This window comes from Trachypithecus francoisi, unplaced genomic scaffold (assembly GCF_009764315.1).
Source record: "Trachypithecus francoisi isolate TF-2019V2 unplaced genomic scaffold, Tfra_2.0 Lachesis_group13, whole genome shotgun sequence".
Lineage (NCBI taxonomy): Eukaryota > Metazoa > Chordata > Mammalia > Primates > Cercopithecidae > Trachypithecus > Trachypithecus francoisi.
The window spans coordinates 99,700,562-99,723,801 of record NW_022681458.1 but is presented as its reverse complement, the minus strand read 5'-3'; the positions used below and the strand labels follow the sequence as shown (position 1 = coordinate 99,723,801).

At 36.3% G+C, this 23,240-nt stretch overlaps 1 protein-coding gene across 3 annotated transcripts in view; it reads left to right on the top strand.

Annotated features, from left to right (window-relative positions):
- The window catches only part of ARHGAP15 (Rho GTPase activating protein 15), a 653,192-nt gene that overhangs the window by 405,778 nt on the left and 224,174 nt on the right, over positions 1–23,240 (top strand). For all 3 annotated transcript variants that reach the window (XM_033231613.1, XM_033231614.1, XM_033231615.1), the window contains exon 10: positions 9,223–9,321. In XM_033231613.1, coding sequence (XP_033087504.1) covers positions 9,223–9,321 — 99 coding nt within the window. The remainder of the gene's footprint in view (positions 1–9,222; positions 9,322–23,240) is intronic.

Sequence of the window (23,240 nt, the reverse complement as noted above, 5' to 3'; positions counted from 1 at the left end):
CTTCCAATATTCACTGCCTTTCCATTATAGCAACTTACTAGGAAATAATCTGCCCGTATGTGTAGCATTTCTGTGGGAGAAAAATTCTAAGTGAATGCTACCTACTATAGAAACTACGAGGGTTGTATTTTCTCTCCCCATCCATTATTTTTATAACATAATCCTGATCAACGAAGCATCATCTAGAGAAACTTCCAATCTAGAGCGATTGATGATTGGAAGTTATTATGACAATGCTGATGCTGGTGGTGGCCATGAAATGAGCACCCTGACCCGGCTACCAGAGTTAGAAGGCAGTCGCTTTTTCCTCTTCTTTCAATTTCGTGGCTCCGCTAAGCATCTTGATTTCGAAATATCTCCAAGACTGGTCCCCAGCCTCTCATAAATTCATTGAATTCCTTCCTACTTCCACCCCTCAACATCATTCAAATAAACTTTCCTTTGCTTAATACAGCCACAGTGTTGTTGTGTTTTTCTGTTGCTTACAGCCAGAAACCTTAACCAATATACATCATTACCATGATAGTTGGATAATTGTCTGATTTGTTTTTGTGACTGAGCCATTCGGGCTGCCATTATTGTTTTCTGATTCCCTCTGTATTCCTCATGCGTGGGTCCTTCCAGGTGCTTTACTCTTCCTTTTTAAAGTTTACTAGAATCTCTGCAATGGCCCTCTCTCCTGAGCAGAGTCACATCCTTTTGAAAAGCCTGTGGAGACTGTCTCCTGCGTAAATGATGATAACACCGTCTCATTATTTGAACATTTAACTGCCTCTATTGAGCAGTTATCCTCATAGTTTTGATTCATTTGGAATCTAACTGACACAGATCCCATTACTGGGTGTTCTTTCCATAATTTGTCAAAAAACATATAGCAGTGATGAGGAAGAATGAAACTAATTTGTAATCTGGAAGACTTAACCTGGTTATGCTGATGAACTAACTAAATCGGTCAAAAGTTTGAGAGCTTAAAGATTAAAAACCACCATTCTCTACTTAAACACTAATTCATTATATAAACAACATGATTTATAAGGGAAGTCATGTGGAAGGTCTATTTATTTTTCTCACCAAAGGATGCTTTCAAAGAAAAATTGCAGAAAATGAATTTTTTTTCTAACCAATGTATATCCTGCCACCCCTGGTTATAAGTGCTGAAACGGTGGGATGAAGGTAGAATGATCACACTGGCCAAAGTCACAGGCATTTGCAGAAGATTCCAAAAATGTTGGCTCCCCTAGCAAGAGCTGTTTTCTGAATAACATGCATATTTTTATGGTTGTTAATAGAGGAAGAAAGGATTACCAATGAGCACACAGATGGGAATATAGGTGGGAAGTCAGAAACTCGGGGTTCTGGAAGCGTTCCTTTTTTTTGTAATGAAGAGGAGAATAGAAATAATTCTTGATGTTGTTCCAGGACAAGAGACATGGGCATTTAGGGGATAAAGTTCATTAAGGCTTGCCTGGAAAACAGAATGCCTTCTCTCTCTCTCCCTTTTTTTAATACTATTTTAAGATAGAAGTTTCCGTGGTTCAAATAGATTTCTGTCATTGAATTGTCCTGCTTGGTGTATGAAACTCTAGGTGTATTAGATTTACAAATGGAGAGCAATCCTACAACAGCGCTTAAATTCAACAATGACAATGTAGTTAAATCTCTACAATTTCCTTTCTTTGGACAGCACTGTTGACTTTGCAAAGCCATCTGATGTGCATTATCATCTCTTCTCAATTATCTAATTCATTGTCTGTCAACGGCTAATGTTGTAGTCAAGATTTTTTTCTACTGTAAATGATAGAAACTTGTCCAAATTGTAAAAGTCAAAATGGAATTTACTGAGTTACTTAATTGAAGAGTCCAAGGGACAGGGATAGCTTCAGACATGACTGGATTTATTCTGTTCAATATGCTATCAAATATTTGTCTTCCATCATTCAGCTCTGTTTTCCATTCTTCCAGAGGTGGCAGCATAACTTCTAGAAGATCAGATTCATATCTTCATAGTTTAACATCTGTCATAAAAAGAGGATTCCTCTTTCCCAGTAACATCAGAAAAAGTCTCAGGATTTACTTGACATGATCCGCTCAGGCCACATGTTCATGTCTGAATCAATTACTGTGGCCAAGAAGATAAAATGCATGTTTGTCACTGGAGATGGAGGGGGTGGACTCATCACTACCCAAAACAAATGGCAGCAAAATGAGAAAGGACCATCCCCAAGGGAATCTCAGGATGTTCTTGCCAGAGGACAGGAGAATAGACACAGGACCAGCAAAACCAATTGATATTTGCCATACTCTTTCTAGCCAGTGTCATCTGTAAGCAGTGGATCCCATTGAGCTATTTTGCCAAACCTGGTCCTATTGTGACCATAATCCCTTTCTTGAAACGTCTGGCCAATGCTACATCCATATTTTTCCCAAGTGTATTTGCTTGCAATAAACAGAAATTTACTCAAGAGTTCTACTGACGTGGGTAGGAGGGGATCTCATGATATTCATGGAGCTCATGACATGGGTATGGCAAGAACCATGGCAAGGATACAAAGTGCCTGGAGTAGGCACTGGAAAGTCAGGAGCTGAGTTGGATCTGTTCCATTTGCCTCTCCCTGCAAACCAGTTCTTGTGTCCACTCATCTGTGGCACATAAGCATCTTCCCAAATGGCTGTCCCAGCCCCCAGGGTTTAAGTGTAGGCAGCCTACAGTTCACATCCCTAGAAACAATCACCTTAGTCTCTCAGTATCCAAACGCTAAATTTTGTAGAAGGAGCATTGCTTTGGTCAAGCTTGGGGCACATGGTGACCTTTGATGTAACCAAGTTCTCCTGGGATGCTATGTTCTTGTACTCCAGAGCCCCACCTTCTTGGGAGAATACAGCAAGTTTCAAGAGCTATAAGTGAGAATAACAGTTTTGGCTTTGTTGATAACTGGGGAAAGCAAACATTTGCCCTCTATCTAGTGAAATTCAAGATGTCTAGGCTCTTTACTCACCAAGACACCAATGGCAGTTTTTCCTTTGTGAGGGACTGGGTGCACTTGCCCGGACCACCCAGTAAGTGGCAGTAATGTACCTCCCCCACTTCCAACATCATAATCACTAAAAATAACCAGCCGTGTACTTCACCCAGCTCCCTGGCAATAAAAAATACCCTGTAGTTGAAATTCTCTCCCATTCACTACATCTCAAAATCCTTCTCCAGGTCTTATCTCCCCTTATAACTAATTAGTCCCCATATGCTAGCCTTTTCACCTCTGAAGTTCTTAAAAGAGGAGTCTATTTGCTGTCTCTATTTCTTCACCTTCTCTTCAAGTCTTTAATGACAACTATCTGCCTTTCAGTTTCACTCTTCTACTGAAACTATTTTTCTTAAGGTCACTAATATCCTCAAGTTGCCCAAATCCAGCAAACACTTTTCATCTTTATCTCTCATTACCATTCTGCTGCATTTGAAATGCTTTTCTTAATGTCTAAATTCCATTTCCATTCTCAAGACCCTCAAGTAACTGTGTCTCTGTCTTCTCCACTCAAGCAAGGAGCTTGGAAGTCACTTTCACCTGGTGGATCGGCTCACCTGCTACACCCACTTGCCGAATCCCACTGAATCAACCCTTCTTGCCATGTCAGGTTTATTGTCTTAGTTCAGGTCCCCATCCTCCCTCCCCCAAGAGCCTAATGCTCTGTGACCTTTCAAAAATAACTCGATATCTCTGGGCCTTAGTTCCCTCTTCTGTAAAATGAAGATGATGATAATATCAAAGCTCGAAGGGTTGAGGGTGCATGTGAGAATTCAGTGTTAGAATATATGAAGTACTTTGAGTTCTGCTTGGCTTAGTGTAGTGTACAATAAACCCTCTCTATTATTTTTACACATATCTGCAACAGCATTAGTCACATTATGTTGTAGCTGCTTGTGAGAGTTATTCTGTTCCCCTAAACTGTAGGAGATGGTGCATCATTACATTTTCAGGCTGGCACACAGTGTGTGGCCTATAACCTGCGTGAAATCATTACTGAATGAATAAAGCAATCTTTGCATTCTTTACAACACGGAGCACATGGTAGGTGTTCACTAAAGAGTCACTGAATGGAATTGGATAGAATTGGATTCATCTGGAGAGAGTGCAGAAGAGGTGCCATAAAATTTGGTAAGGCATGAATAGTTTAAATTTTAAGGTGAAAGTTTTTTTTTTTTTTGAGACTCCTCCTGAGGATTGAAATTAAACTGAAGGCATAACTCCACATTCTTAGCAAATTTAGAACTTTTTTTCTATTTTGTTCACTCTTCAATTTTAGTTTCCATGTCCTGCCAATCCTCTTTGTTTTCATTCTCACAACATAGCTTAGATCATATTTCACCAAAAACGTGAACTCATCACCACCTATATGAGTAAGCTCTTGCTACATGACAAACAAACATAAAATCTCAGTGGCATATGAAAAGGAGCATCTATTTTTCATGTGTCTGTGGTGCAGTCTTGACTGGACTGCTCTGCTTTAAGCTGCAGGTCTGACTGGACTTGTCTCTTCACTAAAGGTTGGCCTCAGTTCTATGCCATATGTATTTATTCTGGAGCCCAGGCTGAAGGGGCAGCAGCTACCCAAGGAAGCTCTTCTTTAGCAATAGCAGAGAAGCAAGAGGATGAGTAGAAATCTGCAATGCGTCTTAAGGCCTCATTCTGGAACTGACACATTTCCACTCACATTACATCATTCCAAAGAAGACATTTGGCCAAGCCTAATATCAAAGAAATGTGGGAAAATAAACTCTGCACACTCTAGTAGGTTGTGCCAGATGGTTCCATGGCAAAGGAGGTGAATGTATACATCTAATTCAGAGAAGACAAGATGGATTGTGTACAGTGATGACACCTGTCACACCCTTATCCTGATTCTGGTCCTCATAACATCTTTCCTAGGCAATCACATTAGTTGTTTAACTAATCTCCTCGTGCTTCATCTTGCCCACTATATTACCCCCCGCCCTCCCTTTTCTTTACAAAGTACTACCAAGTAAACCTTCTCAAGTAGAGTATTATTATAATGCTCATTTTACTCAAAAACCACAATCACTTCCTAATGTCATATCATATGCTTTTGGCTGCAGATAATGGAATACCTAGTTAAAAATGAGTTATTTCATATAAAAATAAGTCTAGAGAAGGTGTTTTAGTGTTGGTTTAAAAGCTCAGACATGTCTTCAGGGTCTCAGGTTTTTGTTGCTTATTTTTAATACATTAGCTGTTGTTCTTAGTACTCATTGTCTCGTGGTGACAAGATTGCTGCAATAGCTCCAAGTATCACATCATTGCAAAATGATATTCAAAGATGGATTTTAAAAAAAGGAAAAAGACTTCTTACATATCCCTTTCTTTTCTTCAAGGGAAAAAATATTTTCCTATATGGTCCTGAGTCACTTTTCTAGACATTTCATTGATAGAGTTATCTAATCACCCAAAGCTGCAGGTCAGATAAAAATCAATAAAGATGATTTTCAGGTTCTGTCATATGAGTGGCTTCTAAAAACAAGAAAGAAGGTGGGAGAGGAATTACTTATATGTAGAAAATCAATGGTATCTGCACACTCTCAAATAATTTAACCTACCTGGCAAAATTTAAGATGCTTTATAACATAACCTCCATCTCTTTTATAACTTGATACATCAAGATTTCTCTAAGAGTGAATGTTTTCCTTAGCACACCCCAGTCTTCCTATCATTCTTCCCATCATTCAAGCATTTGTTTATTTCCTTTCATTTCCCAAAATGCTCTTTGTTCCCTCTTTTACTTGTCTTTCCTTATCTTTGAGGATTCAGTTATTCAGAGAAGGGAAGCATTCAAGGCCAGTCTGGTGCCGCACCACATTCTCCCACATTGCCTCTGCCTTTCCCCAGTTACAGCAGTTTTCTCATAAAATGTTCTTACCTGTTTACTTATATACTGTTTCTACCAGGCAAAGTTTTAGAAAATAGGGAATGAGTCTTTGTTGCTATATTACCAGTGCCTTTCCTAGCTCTAAACAGAGTGTAGTCACTCAAGACGTTCTTTTGCAAATAACTAAATGAATAAAAGAGACCTGGAATGCTCTTGTCTGTATTTTCTTATATCCACCTGTCAAAAACAAAAACAAAACAATTTCTCCTAACACTCTCTATCTCCCACTCTCTGTTGTACAAACATACACACATTGCATACTACATCTACACTAAATGACACAAAAAGACCTTGTACTAAAGGACATATTTCTTAGCATTCAGTACCTTTTATGACACCTGCTATTTTCTTTTTTTGTATATTCTTTGAATACTTTCATTAGTTCCCATAATATTACGGACTTCTTGATACTGTTTTTACAACTCAATATGCCTACCTCATTGCTGTGAAGATAGAAGATAATATTTGTGAAATTGATTTGAGTAATAAAATCGATTAATGGGTTTTTTACTTTATAGCATTTCTTCTTATTTACCTTATAGAAGACACTATGTTGAACATAATTTGACTTCTCTGCATGATTCAGTATCTTTGCTGGAAGTATGAGCTGTAGCTTGATGCCTGCAGGGTACACTAATGTGTAGACTACTTCTTCTGGATAGGCCCACTCTTCCTGACTGTAATCTCCAGACAATGTAAATCATTTGATCTGATCTACTGGGTTGTTTTTTGCTACATAATATTTTATGTCATTCGTTCTTAGAGTGGTTACACAGTGTTTTGAACAAGTCATTGATACTTGACCAAAGTATTCAAAGCAAATGCCCGTTATTATTTCCCACTTCTCTATACTATGTCCATGTCTTTTGAGCTGCTTTCTATTACTTGGATAAAAATGCACATTTCCACATTGGAGTATTTTCTTTTTTTCTTTTCTTTTTTCTTTTTTTTTTTTTTTTTTTTTGGAGACAGAGTCTCACTCTGTTGCCAGGCTGGAGTGCAGTGGCGCGATCTCAGCTCACTGCAACCTCTCCCTCCGGGGTTCAAGCAATTCTGCTACCTCAGCCTCCTGAGTATCTGGGACTACAGGCATGTGTCACCATGCCCAACTAATTTTTGTATTGTTAGTAGAGACAGTGTTTCACCATGTTGGCCAAGATGGTCTAAATCGCTTGACCTCGTGATCCACGTACCTCAGCCTCCCAAAGTGCTGGGATTACAGGTGTGAGTCACCATGCCCGGCCTGGAGTATGTTATTAATAGTGTTTTAGCTTTAATTGTTCCCTCCATGCTGGGTTGTCAGCAATTCAAACCATTATGTTTTCCTAAGAAATAAATGAAAATTATGATTCATTGAATTCTCTCTATACTCCATTTTGAGTATCCCCTTATAATAATACATATCACTGAACATTATTTTATGCTGCATTATCTGTTATTCTATCTAATTTTACTTTAAAAAAATTATTGACTACCTCCACTGATGGTTAAGATGACGTCTTGTAGTCCATCATTCTACAAATGTTTATTGAACTTCTAGTATGTGCCAAACACTGTCTAGGTACTCGGGATCCAATAATAAATGGTTGAGATATGACTCCCACTCTCCTGGCTTTTGCATTCTAAGCAAGGGAAACAACTAAGCAGAAAACATATCAGTCTCATATGTCAAGTGGAGATATGTGTTCTAAGAAAAGTAAGGCTGGGAAAGTGGCATAGAGAATGGCATGGAGTGGAGCCATTTTTTAAAAGGATGGTAGGAAAGAAAGGCTACAATAAGAAGATACCATTTGATCAGAGACCTAAGGCAATGGCGTTCCATGAAGAAGAAAATGCAAAATCCCTGCAGCAGAAGAGTGCTTGGCAGCTACGAGAAACAGCAATGTGGGGCTACTACAAATTTAAAGACGGGGAGAGAAGACCCAAATAAAATACATTTATTAGTGGAGGTCAGATAATGTAATATCTTATAAGTCACAGTAGGGACTTTGATTTCATTCTGAGTGAAATGGGAAGCCCTTGGACCCACTAAATATTTGTTTCATTATCAGTAATAAGCAGATACTATCTCAATAGCAAAACCTGGAAATTGATGGTGGTGAGGGTTGCACAACATTGTGAATATACTTAATGTCACTGAATGGTACATTTTAAAATGGTAGAAATGATCAATTCTATGTTATGTGTGTTTTACCACAGTTACAAAAAACAAACATCTATTTGTAAATACTGCAGGCCAGAGTCTGTGCTAAGCACTGTTGAAAACATAGATGATTCAGACACTCAGAATCTGCTTTGAGAGAGTCTATTCCATTTATTATAAATGTAAATACACAATGTAAGGTAGCGTCAATCATGTTCCAAACGAGAGGGCTAGGCTTGGATTTCACAGTGGGTATTCTTGTAAACATTAGTCTGGAAACATGCTCTCTGAAAATCAAAGGATGTTGCTCAAATAAGTTTGGGAGATAATGCATCCTCCACCCCTCATGGAGATTCACAGCACACATGGGCATATCACAGGCTCTAAAAATAAATACACGTTAAACCTGTCTAACTTTGCAGAACCTAATGACGTTAAACCATTTTGTTCGCAGGCCCTTTTCCCTGAATCATCTATTAACAGCCTGAGGATCTGGTATTCCAAAGAACCTATGTCACAGATGACACAAAGCTGAGACAGGAAGGGGTTAGCGGAGAAAGTGTGATCTGAGCTGAACCCTAAAGGAAAGGTGATAGTTAGATTAGAGAAGAGGAAGGGCATTCAAGGCAGGTGAAATGCTAAGTAATTCACTTCAAAGCAAGTCTCCTAGAACTTGCCTCCTCAAATACTATTGAGTTGCAGAACGAATATCCTAAATATAATGATAACATTGTAATTTTTATAACCGTTAACTGGTAAACTTCTTCTAAAACACTCAGTATACCAAAACACTAAGATTAATTATTTTGCAGAAATTTTCTTAATTCTTTGTCATTCCTTTATAGACAACAAAGTTAAGGCCCAGAGAGACTATAACTTACTCAGTCATCCCTGCTAATCGATGGCTGAGCGTCAGTTTTCTCACTCTGGGGCCAAGATCCTGTTCCATAAGGAAGGAGTTGTGGTCTTCGTATGTCTGCCGTAGACACTTTGGAAATAAAGCAAAAAAAAAAAAAAAAAAAAAAAAATCAATTCCCATGCAAGATGAAGATTTCAGCATGCAGTGGATATGGAAACAGAATCAAATTAAGGAACAACGCAAGCTTGGATTTTAATGAAGCTCATCTTTGTTTCTTTTGCAGATCAAATTTTTGGCTCTCATCTGCACAAAGTGTGTGAACGTGAAAATTCCACAGTTCCGTGGTTTGTAAAGCAATGCATTGAAGCTGTTGAGAAAAGAGGTGGGTGACTGAATGTGCAGCAGTTCCCCCCATTACTGCACCTTCTAGGCAACCAATACTCAAGTTAGCAGTGCCACTCGATTTGTCTGAGAAGCCATGCAATTAAAACTTGACTTGTGTTAATCGGTTAAGAGGATCAAGTTTCTTATTAACTTCAGTTTGTTTTTACAATAGGGACATTAGTAATTCTCACTAATGTTCTTTTTTTTTTTTTAATATTTTGTCTGTCTGACATACTGTTGATTCAAGTGCAAACTTCTTGTTTTCAAGCCAGTGATAAAACATTCATAAAATATCAGCACTCACAGTGTTAGAACCCTCCTAACATTCATGCTGGTAGACGTTGTGCCAGAGCAATTTTTGGTAAGCCCCCAACATTACCCAAGTTAAGCAAATAGCATTCCGAATCGCAGACAGTGATATCCCACCTTCCACACGTCTCTGTTCAGTACAGAATACGGTAACGGGTTTTTCAGGAACAATTAAAAGACACACCTCGAAAGATGACCTTTGATTCCTCTATTTCAGCATTCTGCTTTTCATCTGAAATTATTTCATCTTACTGAAGGGAACAAAACAAAACCCAATGGAATCATCATTTCTACTCCACTCTATCTGTGGGGTGTTTTTCCTTCAAACTATGACTTCATTCATTCAAGGTCATTTTTCCTGGAAGATACATATAGTAGGTGCAGAATCTTAAAAATGTATTGTATAAAAATGGGAGGCTTCATCACCATCTGTTACAAGTTTACAACATATTCCCAGGATCTAGGGGGATATATATCATGTAAAAGATAGAGGTGTTTTTAGAAAAAGGATTGGTGAACCTATTCCCATTTCCAGCTCCTAGTCTCTTAAGACAATAGAACCAAGGGGAAAAAATCTTTACCCAGTAATCTGCTAGGAAAAAGCCATTTTAATTCTCTCAATGTTACCTGGCTTTATTATAAAAGCATAATAAAAATGGTCTGCAATTTCTAACTCCTGGAAATTCATACTTTAATTATACTGTAAGGACAGCCTTGGGATCCTATTATTCCCCTATCAGTAGGGAATGAGAGAATAACAAGAAGGGGAAGAGTGGGTAGGGAATGTGGATGAAGAGAATGACTTTGGGGAAAGCATATCAACACATCAGAGGGAAGAGCAGAGAATACAGTGAGAGTAGAAAGCAGCAACTGCAGGATGAACACAGGAGAAGTGTCTATGAGAAATGAAGTCAATTGGAGTTCAGAGAAAAATGTGTTTTTATTGCAAGTTGCAATTTCATTTAATTTTATAAGTATATATTTTAGGAATAAATATTCTTTAGTAAGTACTTAAAGCCAAAATGGATCACTGAGAATATTATAATGTTATTATTTCCAATAGCTAAATTGTCATCATTTTCAGGAAATCTTCATCCACTTATAAATACTCAGCGCCAACAGTGTGAGTATTGTTATATTAGACCAAAAATCCAAATAGGACGTTGGGGAAGCACATAATAAGATGTGTGCATCTGTAAAGAAGCGCTCCATACCTCTCAATTTATGTCTCTACCCTAGGTAAAACAAAAAACTGCTAGATGCAGCCTTGCGGTGTGCAGATATTATAATACTGTAGAGTAGAAAATGTCTATAAATAGAAACCATATCTTCAGTTCATGGCATTTTGTTGGTGATTTTTAATAAAATAAGACAATATTTTTGCTGACTGGAGCAATCACATCTAGCGTTATATTTCATTGTCCCTATGTTTACTCTTAAAATGAATTTGTAGATCAAGCACTAAACAGGCACTAATCACACATATGATTATTAAAATAATTCCTAAGCATTTTAATGAAACTCAAAGACTTTCCAATTCCACAAAGCAACTGATAATTCAAAGCACTTTGGCAGTGTCAGCTTAAAGGAACCCTATGGAAATATTCAATAAAAACTAAGAAGCACAAGATAAACCTCTCACATCATTGCAAGATTTACAAGTGTGTACTTTTGATTATAATTTTTTATGATCATTTTGTTGGATTAATATTCTTATATTTATACACCAATTCTATTTACTCAAAGTGTTGTTTTTACGAAATTCTGGCATAAAGCATTTCAGGACAGAAATAATTTATGTGAATCTAAGTCCAATGTTTATGCAGGCTTCTGATGACATTTTATGCTGGGGTTGGTATTAGGAAGTAGCATATAAAGGTGCCAAGTCTCTCAGCATGGCTGGGACTCAGCATCTCTGGATCCCTCCTTCTAATGGCCAGATACTCCCCAGCCAAGAAACCCAACTGCAGAGTCATGGGAAATGCTGATGGACCAGTTATGGGAAAGGAACATTTGATGAAAACTGTGTGTTTACTCTCACAGTCTTAGGGAAATGGTCTTGATACTCACTACATCGGCACACTGGCTGTTATAAAAAGATTTGTTTCCCTCTCTCTCTTTTGTTTCTTGTGATTATTTTTTACTCCTTTTAAAAAGTCATCTACAAATTGTGGCTATGTTTCTAAAATGCTTGTTAGATGGATGATTTAAAATGAAACATTTTCAGGAAGGCAGATCTCACTATTCATTCATTCATTCATCTATCCATCCAGTCAGTCAGTCAGTCAGTCAGTCAGTTATTTGTCTTACCTGTTTGCATCGAACACAGCCAAATTGCTCACACTTCTGTAGTCTCTCCAAGGAAATTCTACCCAGTACTTGGCACAAGATGCATTCTTTATTCATCCCTGGTAAGGTGATTACATTTTAAATTTTGCAACTTTTGTACATGCCTAGAAGAAAATCTATTAATAAACTGAATGTAAACCAATTTAGCTAATAACTTGTTTAGTACATTTCTGTATCTTCATTTGGTTCTCTTTATTACTCGAAACTACCAGAGCATTCTCCTTCTCACCAACTGTTATAACTAGATTAACTTTATTTCTGTGGTTTCTGACATTGTCTGCTGAGCCTTGAAAATACAAGCAAAATTTGGAAGACAAACTCTTAAGGAGCATGTTAATCCTTAAAGCTCTTCCAAGTGGCTCCTTCCCCTTGCCTTGCCTTTATGGTTATAGAGCATTATCTGAGAAATCATAATTAGCCAATGAAAAACTCAACTTATGTTTCTTTTACAAAGTAATTTCTGTGAAAATATTAAAATATGGTTCTGCTAATTCTTAATTCATATCCTGGGTACAATGACCAAAAGCATGAGATCATCTGACACTGTTTTGGAGGTTTGAGGAAACAAGCATGTACAGCAGGGGTGTCTAATCTTTTGGCTTCCTTGGGTCATATTGGAAGAAGAAGAATCGTCTTGGGCTACACATAGCATTACATACACTAACGCTAACAACAGCTAATGAGCTTTAAACAATGCAGAAAAATCTCATAGTGCTTTAAGAAAGCTTACGAATTTATGTTGGGCTCCATTCAAATCCCTGGGCAATGGGTTGGGAAAGTTTGATGTAGAGGAAGGCATTGTGACATACAGTAGATATAAGCAGTGAGAAGTTCATTTTTCACTATGTTATAGAACACTTTGTGTAGTTTATGATGACATATGTGTGGAAATTGCTTACTTAAAAATATGATCACCTGTGTCTGTCAGATACAAGGGCCTAGGAGACCTGAACTAAACAAAGTATTTATTTTAAACTGCTGTAACAAGTAGTAAGACCTTAATTCATAGTTCTTTTTATGCCAAGTATGTAACTGACTATCCTTTGTTGAGGTCCATTATTTGGAAAGAAGCTTTATACAGCACATGACACCTTGTAAGCACTCGATAAATATTGGTTAAATGAAGTAATCAAAGCCAAATAGCTATTGAGTACCTACTGTGTGTCATCTTCTGTGTTACCAGTTGATAACACAGAGGAGATAGACATTAAACAGACACACACGATTATGTATGTTAGCATAAACTGTGATGAGTACTATGAGAGAAAAGAACAGATCCTACAAGACAGAAGAACCATGACAATAATAAAAAGCAGGGAACTATGTGTGCTTAAAAATGATGTAATCAACCCTGAACAATAAACATATATTTGTTTGGCTTTATCTTCGTTATGAGACCAGGAGAGATTTAATTTTGCCTTATTTTGCAGGTTATTTTCTTGACACATTGTGGCTATGTAATATAGGGAGTTCTTTGGTGTGAGATCTAAAAGGACATGCCTTAAGTGGCGAACCAGTCATATTTCTACTCAATAATATCAAACATGCATTTTGCCAAATACGTATTTTATGTAAGAGTAGGGTTAACTAGATGAATGAGCATATTTCTACCCTACACATATTTTTATGCATCCAAAATATGTTTGGTGCACAAAAAAATTGGTGCACAAAAAAATTGGTGCATATTTTTATGCATCCAAAATATGTTTGGTTTTAAGGCAATAACATTAATTTTCATAAGTTTGTAATATAATTTAGATTGGCGCTCATCATTTGGAATATGTTTTAACTCATACTTCCTTCATGATTCCCGGTTCTGGTTAATATGCACCCAAACTATTTTAAAACATTAAAATGATACCTGGAGATTTATTGTAGAATAATGTGAATATACTTAAAATCACTGAACTACACACTTAAAAAGGATTAGGAAGAGAAATGGTATGTCACATGCTTTTGACCACAATTTTTTTCAAATGAAATCATGCTTTTCAAATGTGATAATTCCAGGTATAAGCAACTTTGCAGAATGCTTCAGCAGATGCTAATCAACAAGAAGTTTGCCCTTTCTGTCTTTTTTCTGGAACACGAAATACTATGACAGGAATGGTACACAAAGTTACATATTTGACTTGATGCCTAAAAGCCACCCTGGGATCCATAACCTTGCTTAAAGATTTAAGAAAGACCTTTAGTCTACTTCTGAGAAGGTCCTTAGCCTCAAAAACTTTATCTCTCAACTTGCCTTCTTAGCAGCTGTTATATTTTTTTGCTGTCGTTTGTTTGACAGGATCCAGTTATAGGTTCCGATGTCTGTTTAAAGAAACAAGGAGGCTGTTGGCTTTAAAATTCCCTCATTGCTTGTGTGATCAGCATTTTCCCAGGCTTTTCTACATAGTTTGCCAAGCAAAGGGACTGACCTTTTGTAGCAAACACTTTTTCATTTCAAAATGCTCACTTTGATTTTTGTCCCATTTTATGCTCATTCCAAACTGTTTACAACCCACTAAAAATGACTGTGAATTATATGTTTGTGTAATGGATTCCTTTTGTGGTCTGAGTGGAATGTTTACTCTGAACAATTAGTTATCTTTGGGTAGATTATAGCAACTTGGAAAAAGGATGGCTAAAATTATTATTATACCTTAACTGTTTCTTTTTTGGTAATTCCTCTACTGTTAGTTGAAGTTTGAGAGAATTTCAAATTAACAAGCCTGTGACATTATAAATGAAACCTGTTTAATTTTGTGACTATTTGAATATGTGTGTTAATATCATGAAAAAGAGTGGCTGGACACCTAACTCAACTCAGGAATATACATATATGAATATTTGCCATATACATGTTGCATTTGCATATGCATGTGTATATGTTATATAAATAACAGGCATGATGATAGTACAGCTATTGTACAGTATTGTAGCAAGCATTGTAGTTGTTAACATAATTTCCCTGATATTTGATCCAGTGCACCAGTCTGCCTCTTGAGATCCTACCGAGTGCTTACTTGCAAAAATCAAACTTTACATAGTTGTTTCCCGTTGCCTTTGAATCCAGGCCCCAAAACTGCAGATCATATTGCCTTCCCTAGACAAGCTCTGCTCCCAGTTCTGCTAATTTTATACTGTTCATTCTTTCCCACTTTGGGATAATCTATTATAGTTGGATCCAGGCACGCACTAAAGGCTGATACTTCCATGAAGAATGTGCAATTTGTACTGTTTAGTTTGTGACGAGATTCTTGAAAACTTTTATGATTCTGTCTTGTTCCAGAGAGACTTCTGCTTGCTAGTTTTATAAGCAGTGAGTGAAAAAAAGTAACAAAAACAAAACAAACTGATAAAAATTACATGCTCCAAAAAAAAAAAAAAAAAAAAGAGTACAAGATAAGCACTTTTTTCTTTTTCCCTGGAGAATATTTGTGGACGGAACAAAAATGTTTCTGAGGTCACTGACCTTTTTTTTGTTGTTGTTTTTAAGTGTTTGCTTTTCATGCCTTAGGTTAGGCATCCGCATGCATTTACAACGGAGATGATCTTCAAAGAAGCTCTGAGAATGTTTGCAGAGAATCTCTTTGGCTTTTCTGAGTTAAAATTAAGACCAGTTTAGTGCTTTGGTGTTTTGTGTTTTGTTTTGTTTTGTTTTAATGCAGCCACAAGGACTGCCACCTTCCTGACAGCATAGTGTTGTGCTGGGTCCAAGCTGGAATTGCCTCTTTGGGGTAGTCACGCTGGGGCCTCTGTGTCTGTAAGAAAGCCACATTTAGGACTCGAGGGGAAGACAAAATCAAAAAAGAATAAACAGGAAACAGTCAGCAAGAGTATAAAGGAGAAACTAGGAAAAGACAACCAAAAGAAATCAGAGATGACAAGGTGGAGAGGCGGGGGAAAAGCTGTATTTTGCAATTAAGAAAACAAATGTGGATAAGAGGACATGCTTCTGAGGTCTGTCAGAAAGAGAAGACAAACTAGTGAACACATTGCCATCTCTGCCATAGGTACCTGATACATGCTTTGCTGTTCCAGAGAAACTTCCTCATTCTTAAGAAAATGCTTGAAACGTAAACCTTGCAATTTATGGCATGCATTGAATGTTCACAAACTCTGTATACAGAACCGGTTATTGATTAATTCACTGTATTTATTAGTGACATTTAACAGAGTTTATGTCTAGCAATACATGACAGTCTTATTATCAAAAAGAAAGCTTAAACATAACAGAAGTTAATGTAGGAATAAATGTGCAGTTCAACAACCAGAGAGGCTATCTAAGAAATACAGCATTGTGGCTCTGGTCAAATCAGTCAGCGGATATTCCCACACTTTAAAATCCACAATGCATCAGAATAAATAATGTCTCTTCCCAGATACAGCCTGAGTCTAATTTCCAACCTCCACCCCCAATGTAAAGTTTAGGTTCTTAACATACTTTTCCCTTGGAGTCAGTTGGAAGGAACAGAGCCACAATTAAGACCCTAGGAAATTAGCTTCTTATTGTGAATGGGGAATTTAAATAATGCAACACCTCAACTTACCAAGATGCAGTACTCTCAAATAGTCTATAGTGGTGTCATTTACACAATGGGAGCTCTAGGACTGGGAGTTTTCCCATTACAAGGCCCTATATGCAGAAGTTAATAGTTCAACCATAAAAATAATCTTGGCTGAAAGTTAGCAGGATGTTTTAGCTTAGAAGCAAATGTTTACAAAATTTGAAAAAAAATTGCATGCATTTGGAAAGCTTTCAGGTTTTCCAAAAGCAGAAGCAAATAATAATAATAATAATAATAATAATGCAGTCAGAGATTTTCAGATTTTTTTTGCCCTAGCATTCAAAAACTGATTTGTAGCTTTTCAATACAAATGTTTTGATTCTTGTCACGTAATGTGAACTGACTGATTAAAAATAATCAACTTTCACAGCAGTGTCACTCTGTTTTATGAAATAATTTGTTGTTTACAGGTAGAAAAAGAATCTATACATTATATTTGTGTAGTTATTTCCTTAGGGCTTAAAAATTAATGACAATTAAGAAGTCAAATTAATTCAGGAAGCTATAATAGAAACCCAAATATTATACTCCTTTGTGGGTTTCCTAATGAATGATGTTCTTTTTAAAAGTTTATATGAAAAAAATGACATTTTCCAAGGAATTTTTATACTTTCAAATTGTGTGCTCAATTTAAGCATTAATCAATTAGTCTACACATATTGGTAAAAGAGACATACAGATTCCAGGTGAAATAATTGCAGTGGTCTGTATGAATGAACATGACATATTTTTGTACAGGATATTTAGAACTTTTCACCGATTTCCTTAAAAGACTCGTGTCTTAGAGATTCCTCTAAATTCTTTGGGAGGTTATCTTACAGACTAGTAGACTATACAGTTAAAGATGTTTTTCTTGGGTTCAAAATAATCATTTATTTTCTTGTTTTATCTCTCTTTGCCTGATTTTATACTTTTCAAGCCACTTCCTATTTTCGGTTCAGAAAAAAAAAAAATCAATTGGAAAAAATCAAGGGCTGGACACTTTGAGAAAAAAAGCTAACTCTGCAAAACCAAAATAGCTCTGAAATGATAATGCTGGAAGAATTCTTGAGGTTATAGTAGATCAGAGACCCAATATGTAAATACACACTCTTTTTTAAGAAAATAATAATGCCCTAGATATAGGGTGTAAGTATATCTTATAGAAGGAAAATATTTAAAATACTACATTAAGTACATGATGTGCTCCTTCATGTATAAGCCAGCTTCTCATATGGTACCTAACACATAATGAATTCTCAGTAAATGGTGTATAATCAGATAAATTATATTCAACATTGCTTAAATCCTCATTGGAGAGTTTGACACCATTGCTGCCCATGCATATAGTTGATACTATAAAAAGATCAATCACCAATAGTTGTTGGTTGAAGGCAGTTCAGAGAATAACATGGTCTGCAAATCCACTTCTTAAACATTTAAACAAGTTCATTTCTGATAAGTGTATATCATATTGTTCAATAAGGTACCATTCTTTCTATCAATACCCAGCTATGCTAAACAATTGAAGTTAGGTTTCCTTAATGATTTTATTTTCATAGATTTTTGGATACTCCATTTAAGTTAACCATCAGCAACTACTAAAATATCCATTCTCTACTCATTTTCATCAGAGGAAGTCATATCCCATTAGGCATTGTTTCAATTCCAATAGCCTGCTGTTTTTAATCAAGTAACTGAATGGTAACTATGACTTGTAATTGACATGCCTGAGAATGGTCAGGCTTAGGCTCAGTTCCCGTAACCACACAGCAAGTTGAGCCCCACATCTTTTCCTTTAATTCAGACTTGGAATGCCATGTTAGTGCTGTTTTGTATTAGTTTACTTCCCTCTGAATATATCACCCTCTTGATTCATTGTTTGTTTTCCATGTACCTCTCAGCAAATTTTTATTTGGATGATAATTTTTTTGAGTTGATAGGGACTGTCAAAGAATTAAAATAAGAAATATATGGTCAATACACAGGATCTATCAATTTGAAGTTAATGAAGACAGAATACATGATTTTGCTATTGGATATTGATTTCATTTTCTCCAAATTTACTTCCTAGCAGAAAAAGAAGTTAAACTCTGCTGATGCTATTAAAAGCTCTATAAAGACTTTGAATATACCAATGTTATTAAAATTGGACTGTTGTCTTTCTTCTTTTAAAATGATGTTGTTCTTGTTATATTTTACATTTTCTGACAGTTTGGGATGGCTAACTCTTTAGTCTCCCTATAGAACAGTTGCACACCTAACAGATGGTATTGTCACAACAGTGAGTTCTTTTCTTTCTTTTGTCTTGAAAGTAGGCATTTGACCATGTATTTGATATTGCATAGTCTAATATTGGAGTCCATGTGGTTGGCCCAGAGTTTGACAGCATAAGAAACATTCATTTCCTCTGGATTTAATTATTGACTCTGACATTTCATGCTGCTGGTTTTCTCAGGGTGATCTCAATTATACCTAAAGCTTCGATGAGCCTTTCAATGACATCAGAGCTCCTATATGCAAATAATTACTCAAGCTGTTTTTTTTTTTTCCCACTCGAACCCATGGTCTAGAAACAACTCTTCTTGAATTTTCCTCTGGATCCTCAAACTGAGCTTTTTTGAACTAAACTCATCACTTTTCCCAAAAATATGTTCTTCCTATTTTATTTCTTAACTCAGCCCATAGCATCACAACCTATATTTCCCATTGCTCTAGAAAGAAATATGTTAGACATTTTAGATTCTTCTCTCTCAATACAGACAGAATCATTCACCAAGTCTCATGAGCTCTACTTTCTTACTATCTCTATATCTGGTTCTTCCTTTCACCTTCCGTGACCTTGATTGGGCCTCCATACTTCCTTTTGAGATAAATTGCCTAAGGAGGTCTTTGCCTTTGGTCTCATTTCTGCCCAGGCCACTCTTTTCAATGCTGCCAAAATGATCCCTCTCAAATACAAATAAGATTGTGTTATCCCTCTTAAAATCCTCCAATGATTCCTTGATCTCATAAGGATAAACAAAATTCCACACTAATTACCCCCATAAAAAAGGATAAGCATATGACCTCTGTCTACTGTTCAGCTTCATATCCTTATAAGCTGCTTTCTATGCTCCAGGAATACCAACTACATGAAATTTTCCAATGGCCTATTCCTTTCCCATGCTGTTCTTTCTCTCTTTTTGTCCATCTGCCAAATTCACATTCATCCTCTTGTGAATATCATAAGAATCACCTTCTCCAAGAAATATTCTCTAACTTAAATCCATAACCATCCCACCATGACTTCTTGAACATCATTAGGCCCTTCCTCCACAATATTTCAGTGACATCTTTGCTTTCCCTAATAGAGCCCTTATTGCCTGGGACTATAATGGCTAGTTTCATTATCTGTTTCCCCATCGAGAGTGCGAGTCCTTGAGTTTGGGAATTACGGCTGGCTCACGCCATCCCCATAGTGCTTAGCCACTATACCTGGCAAACGATAGGGCCTCAATTCATAAAGGATGATTAAATGGATGAAGAGACAGATATTATTCAAGCTTTCTGTTTATCCACTCATCCATGCATCTATCCTTAGAGAAACAAAGCTTACAGATTGAAGATTCAGTGACCTGCTAGAAGAGACAATGATTAAATGTCTCTTTAAACATAATGTAAAATCATAGTATCCAGAATATAAAGAAATTACCTTAAAAGTGAAAGTAAGGGTTTGTTCTTTGTTTTTTGTTTATTTGTTTTGTTGTTGTTGTTGTTTTTCCAGGGGGCATGATATATATCTAGACCAGTATGGCATACCATATTTGTAATAATCTAGAATAGGATAAGACAGAAATAGGGCAACGACTCTTGTGTCCAATACAGGTTTCAGACAAAACATACTTTCTCATTTTTAATAGGGAGAAACCAGTCTCTCAACAAATAATGTTAAATTGTTTCATAAACCTAAGGGATTCGACTAACTAAAGCCAAATTTGATGCTTTTGAGACCTACCAATGTCATAAGAATAGCACTATCCACTTTCTGGTTCAAAAAATTATGCTCTTTTATATATAAACCTTCAGGCATTGTGCCTACTTCCTTGTAAGTTTGTGTATAATTTTTCCCATTATCACCCCCTAGGTATCTTTCACCATCACCACTTTCCAGGCATCTACCATCCACTGAATAGCCATGTTTCTGATTATCTTCTCCCAAATGTATTAGCTTGCATTATTTAAAGCTGAATCTCATTTTATTATTTCCTGCTCGTATTTCTAAACTCCTTAAGTCCATTTGTATGATTCTTTTGTCCTCACAGATGTCCACAGTTCCTCCCAATTTAGTATCATCAGCAAATTTAATTAATGCTCTGTTTACCTCTCCTAATGAAACCAGTCCCTTGTTTCATTTCATGATACAAAGTAAAAAATGTATTGGCAATAAAACAGTCCAAAGAAATGTTCCCTCACTGTAGGAGGGGAAGTTAAGGATACAGCAAAGAACAATGTGGTGAGGAGTGGACAGTGCAGCAGGGTGGTGAGTTAGTTTGCTATTGCCCTGAAGCAAAACCTTTTTCACAGAGGCTACGCTTTGGCATATTGCCTGGATTGACGCTCTGTGTGTGTGTGTGTGTGTGTATGTGTGTGTATGTGTGTGCGTGTGAGTGTGTGTTCTGTTCTGGAAGGTGGCTTTAATATCCTAACTGAGGAAATTTTACCAAAGATATATTTATGAATATATGAAAAGCATATTGAAAACTATAAATATAAATGTAATTATAGCTTTATATACATTAGTATTTATAGTTTTAAATACAATAAAAGGTAAGCTAGTAATGTCTGATTCACGGTGTAGTTACAAATCTGGATATGGATGCATACATCTGGATGTATACAGGCGCTCAATCATTTTCAGTGGGCTTTTTCTAGCATTCATTGTGATGTAAATTTATCTCTGTCCTTAACTTGATTAGTGTTTTAAATCCAAATTAACCCTTGGATTTGAGTCAAATTCTTTGTAAATAGTAGGTTTATAGGCTAAGAGAAAAGAATTTTTTTTTCAGTTGTATCCAACATGCAAACTTCAATCAAAGAACATTTTGACCTCTACAATTAATAAGCTAGAAAATTGAGCTTGATCAGAGAAAAAGGCCTAACCTGCTAACTTGAAGGTAAGCCATCGTATGTTCTAAGAGTTACACTATAAATCTTTGAAGGTGTGGATATACAGATATTGTGTCATTTACATGAGGAAAACAAAGATGACATTTATTAAGCACCCACTATGAGCCACACATAATGTTAGTGCTTTCCAGCATACATACCAACACTGTGGAATAAAATCCTACATTAATTACTACCTGATACTTCATAGTCTGTATTCTTACCTTCAGCAAAATCTCATAAACATTTGTCATGTTTCATATTAAGAGTCAGTCTTCAGAATGTGGATGGATTAGTATAAATCTAATGACTTTACTGGGAAAAAAAGTACTTTCAAGTTTATGCTTTGAATGGACAGACAGATGTTAAGATCAAAATCTCTATTGTTTTATACAGGAGACAATGTACGTTCACAATGCTGAAATGAAGACTGATATGTACTTTCCATATAGGACAAGGTCACCACAGATGGCATCACCAAGGGATGGTGTTAGCAAAATAGTTACTGGGAATATTGTTAAGTAGTTACAGCCTCGCATTGTTTTTCTAGTGAGAAAAATATCTGATGCATAATGCATTCTTATGAGAGAATTTTCTCAGATGCCAAGACTTTACAGGCATAACTTCTATAAGCTTTAATGGGAATTTCCTGCCAGCACCTGTTACAGTATAGAGTTCTTACTTTTCACACATAATCCAAGACTGACTTGGAACACTGACTTGGAAAAACTAATACAGTGAAAGCTTCTTGTAATGTTTCCTCACATATAATGTTCATCTTCAAATCCTTGGTCTGATACATGTATGTCCATGTTTTCCATTCAAATTCTTTCCCACCAGTAAGGTTCCTTTTCACAAGTTTTTTATGGATGAGAGCAGAAAAAACAATTATTCTTACTAGGTAAACTAGTGGAAAGATACATAAAGGGGAAAGTTATTGGGATAGCAAGTGACTTAATGCTAGAAATCAACTATTCTTGACTTAAAGTAGTTTTATGGACATACTGTAGACTCCTGAGCAGCCAACAATTAGAGTACCACATGCAAAAACAATCACCAGGGACTCTACAGCAAAATCACAGGTCAAAATAATATAGTTTGGCCATATTTTCCCATATATTTACAGACTAGAATATGGTAACTTTTAACATTTAAAAAGATATTGCATGGATATACAAAATGGGCAATGCATTGGGTAGAGGAGAAAGTTAAAAGAGCATTTCAAATTTCATGCATTTCTAAATTAATTCCCCAAACTTCCATTACCAAAAAACTCAAACAAAAACAGGTCACAGTGTTCCTGCTTAACTCGAATTATTGGAGATTGTACAGAACAACTATTTTATGAACAACAACTTCACTTTTAACTTTTTCACTTTCTTGAAGTTTCTTCTTGTCTAGCATTTCTAACACACAATGACACATTAGAATGAAAACAGATCTTTCTACTCAAATAAATTCCTGAATCATTTCTGATCATTGCCATGAGTGACAGGATGATGAGCAGGGGAATGCTTTTCAACTTGTTGAATGTTGAAAGATAGTAAATTTTTAGTTTCATTTTTATGACAAGATTTTT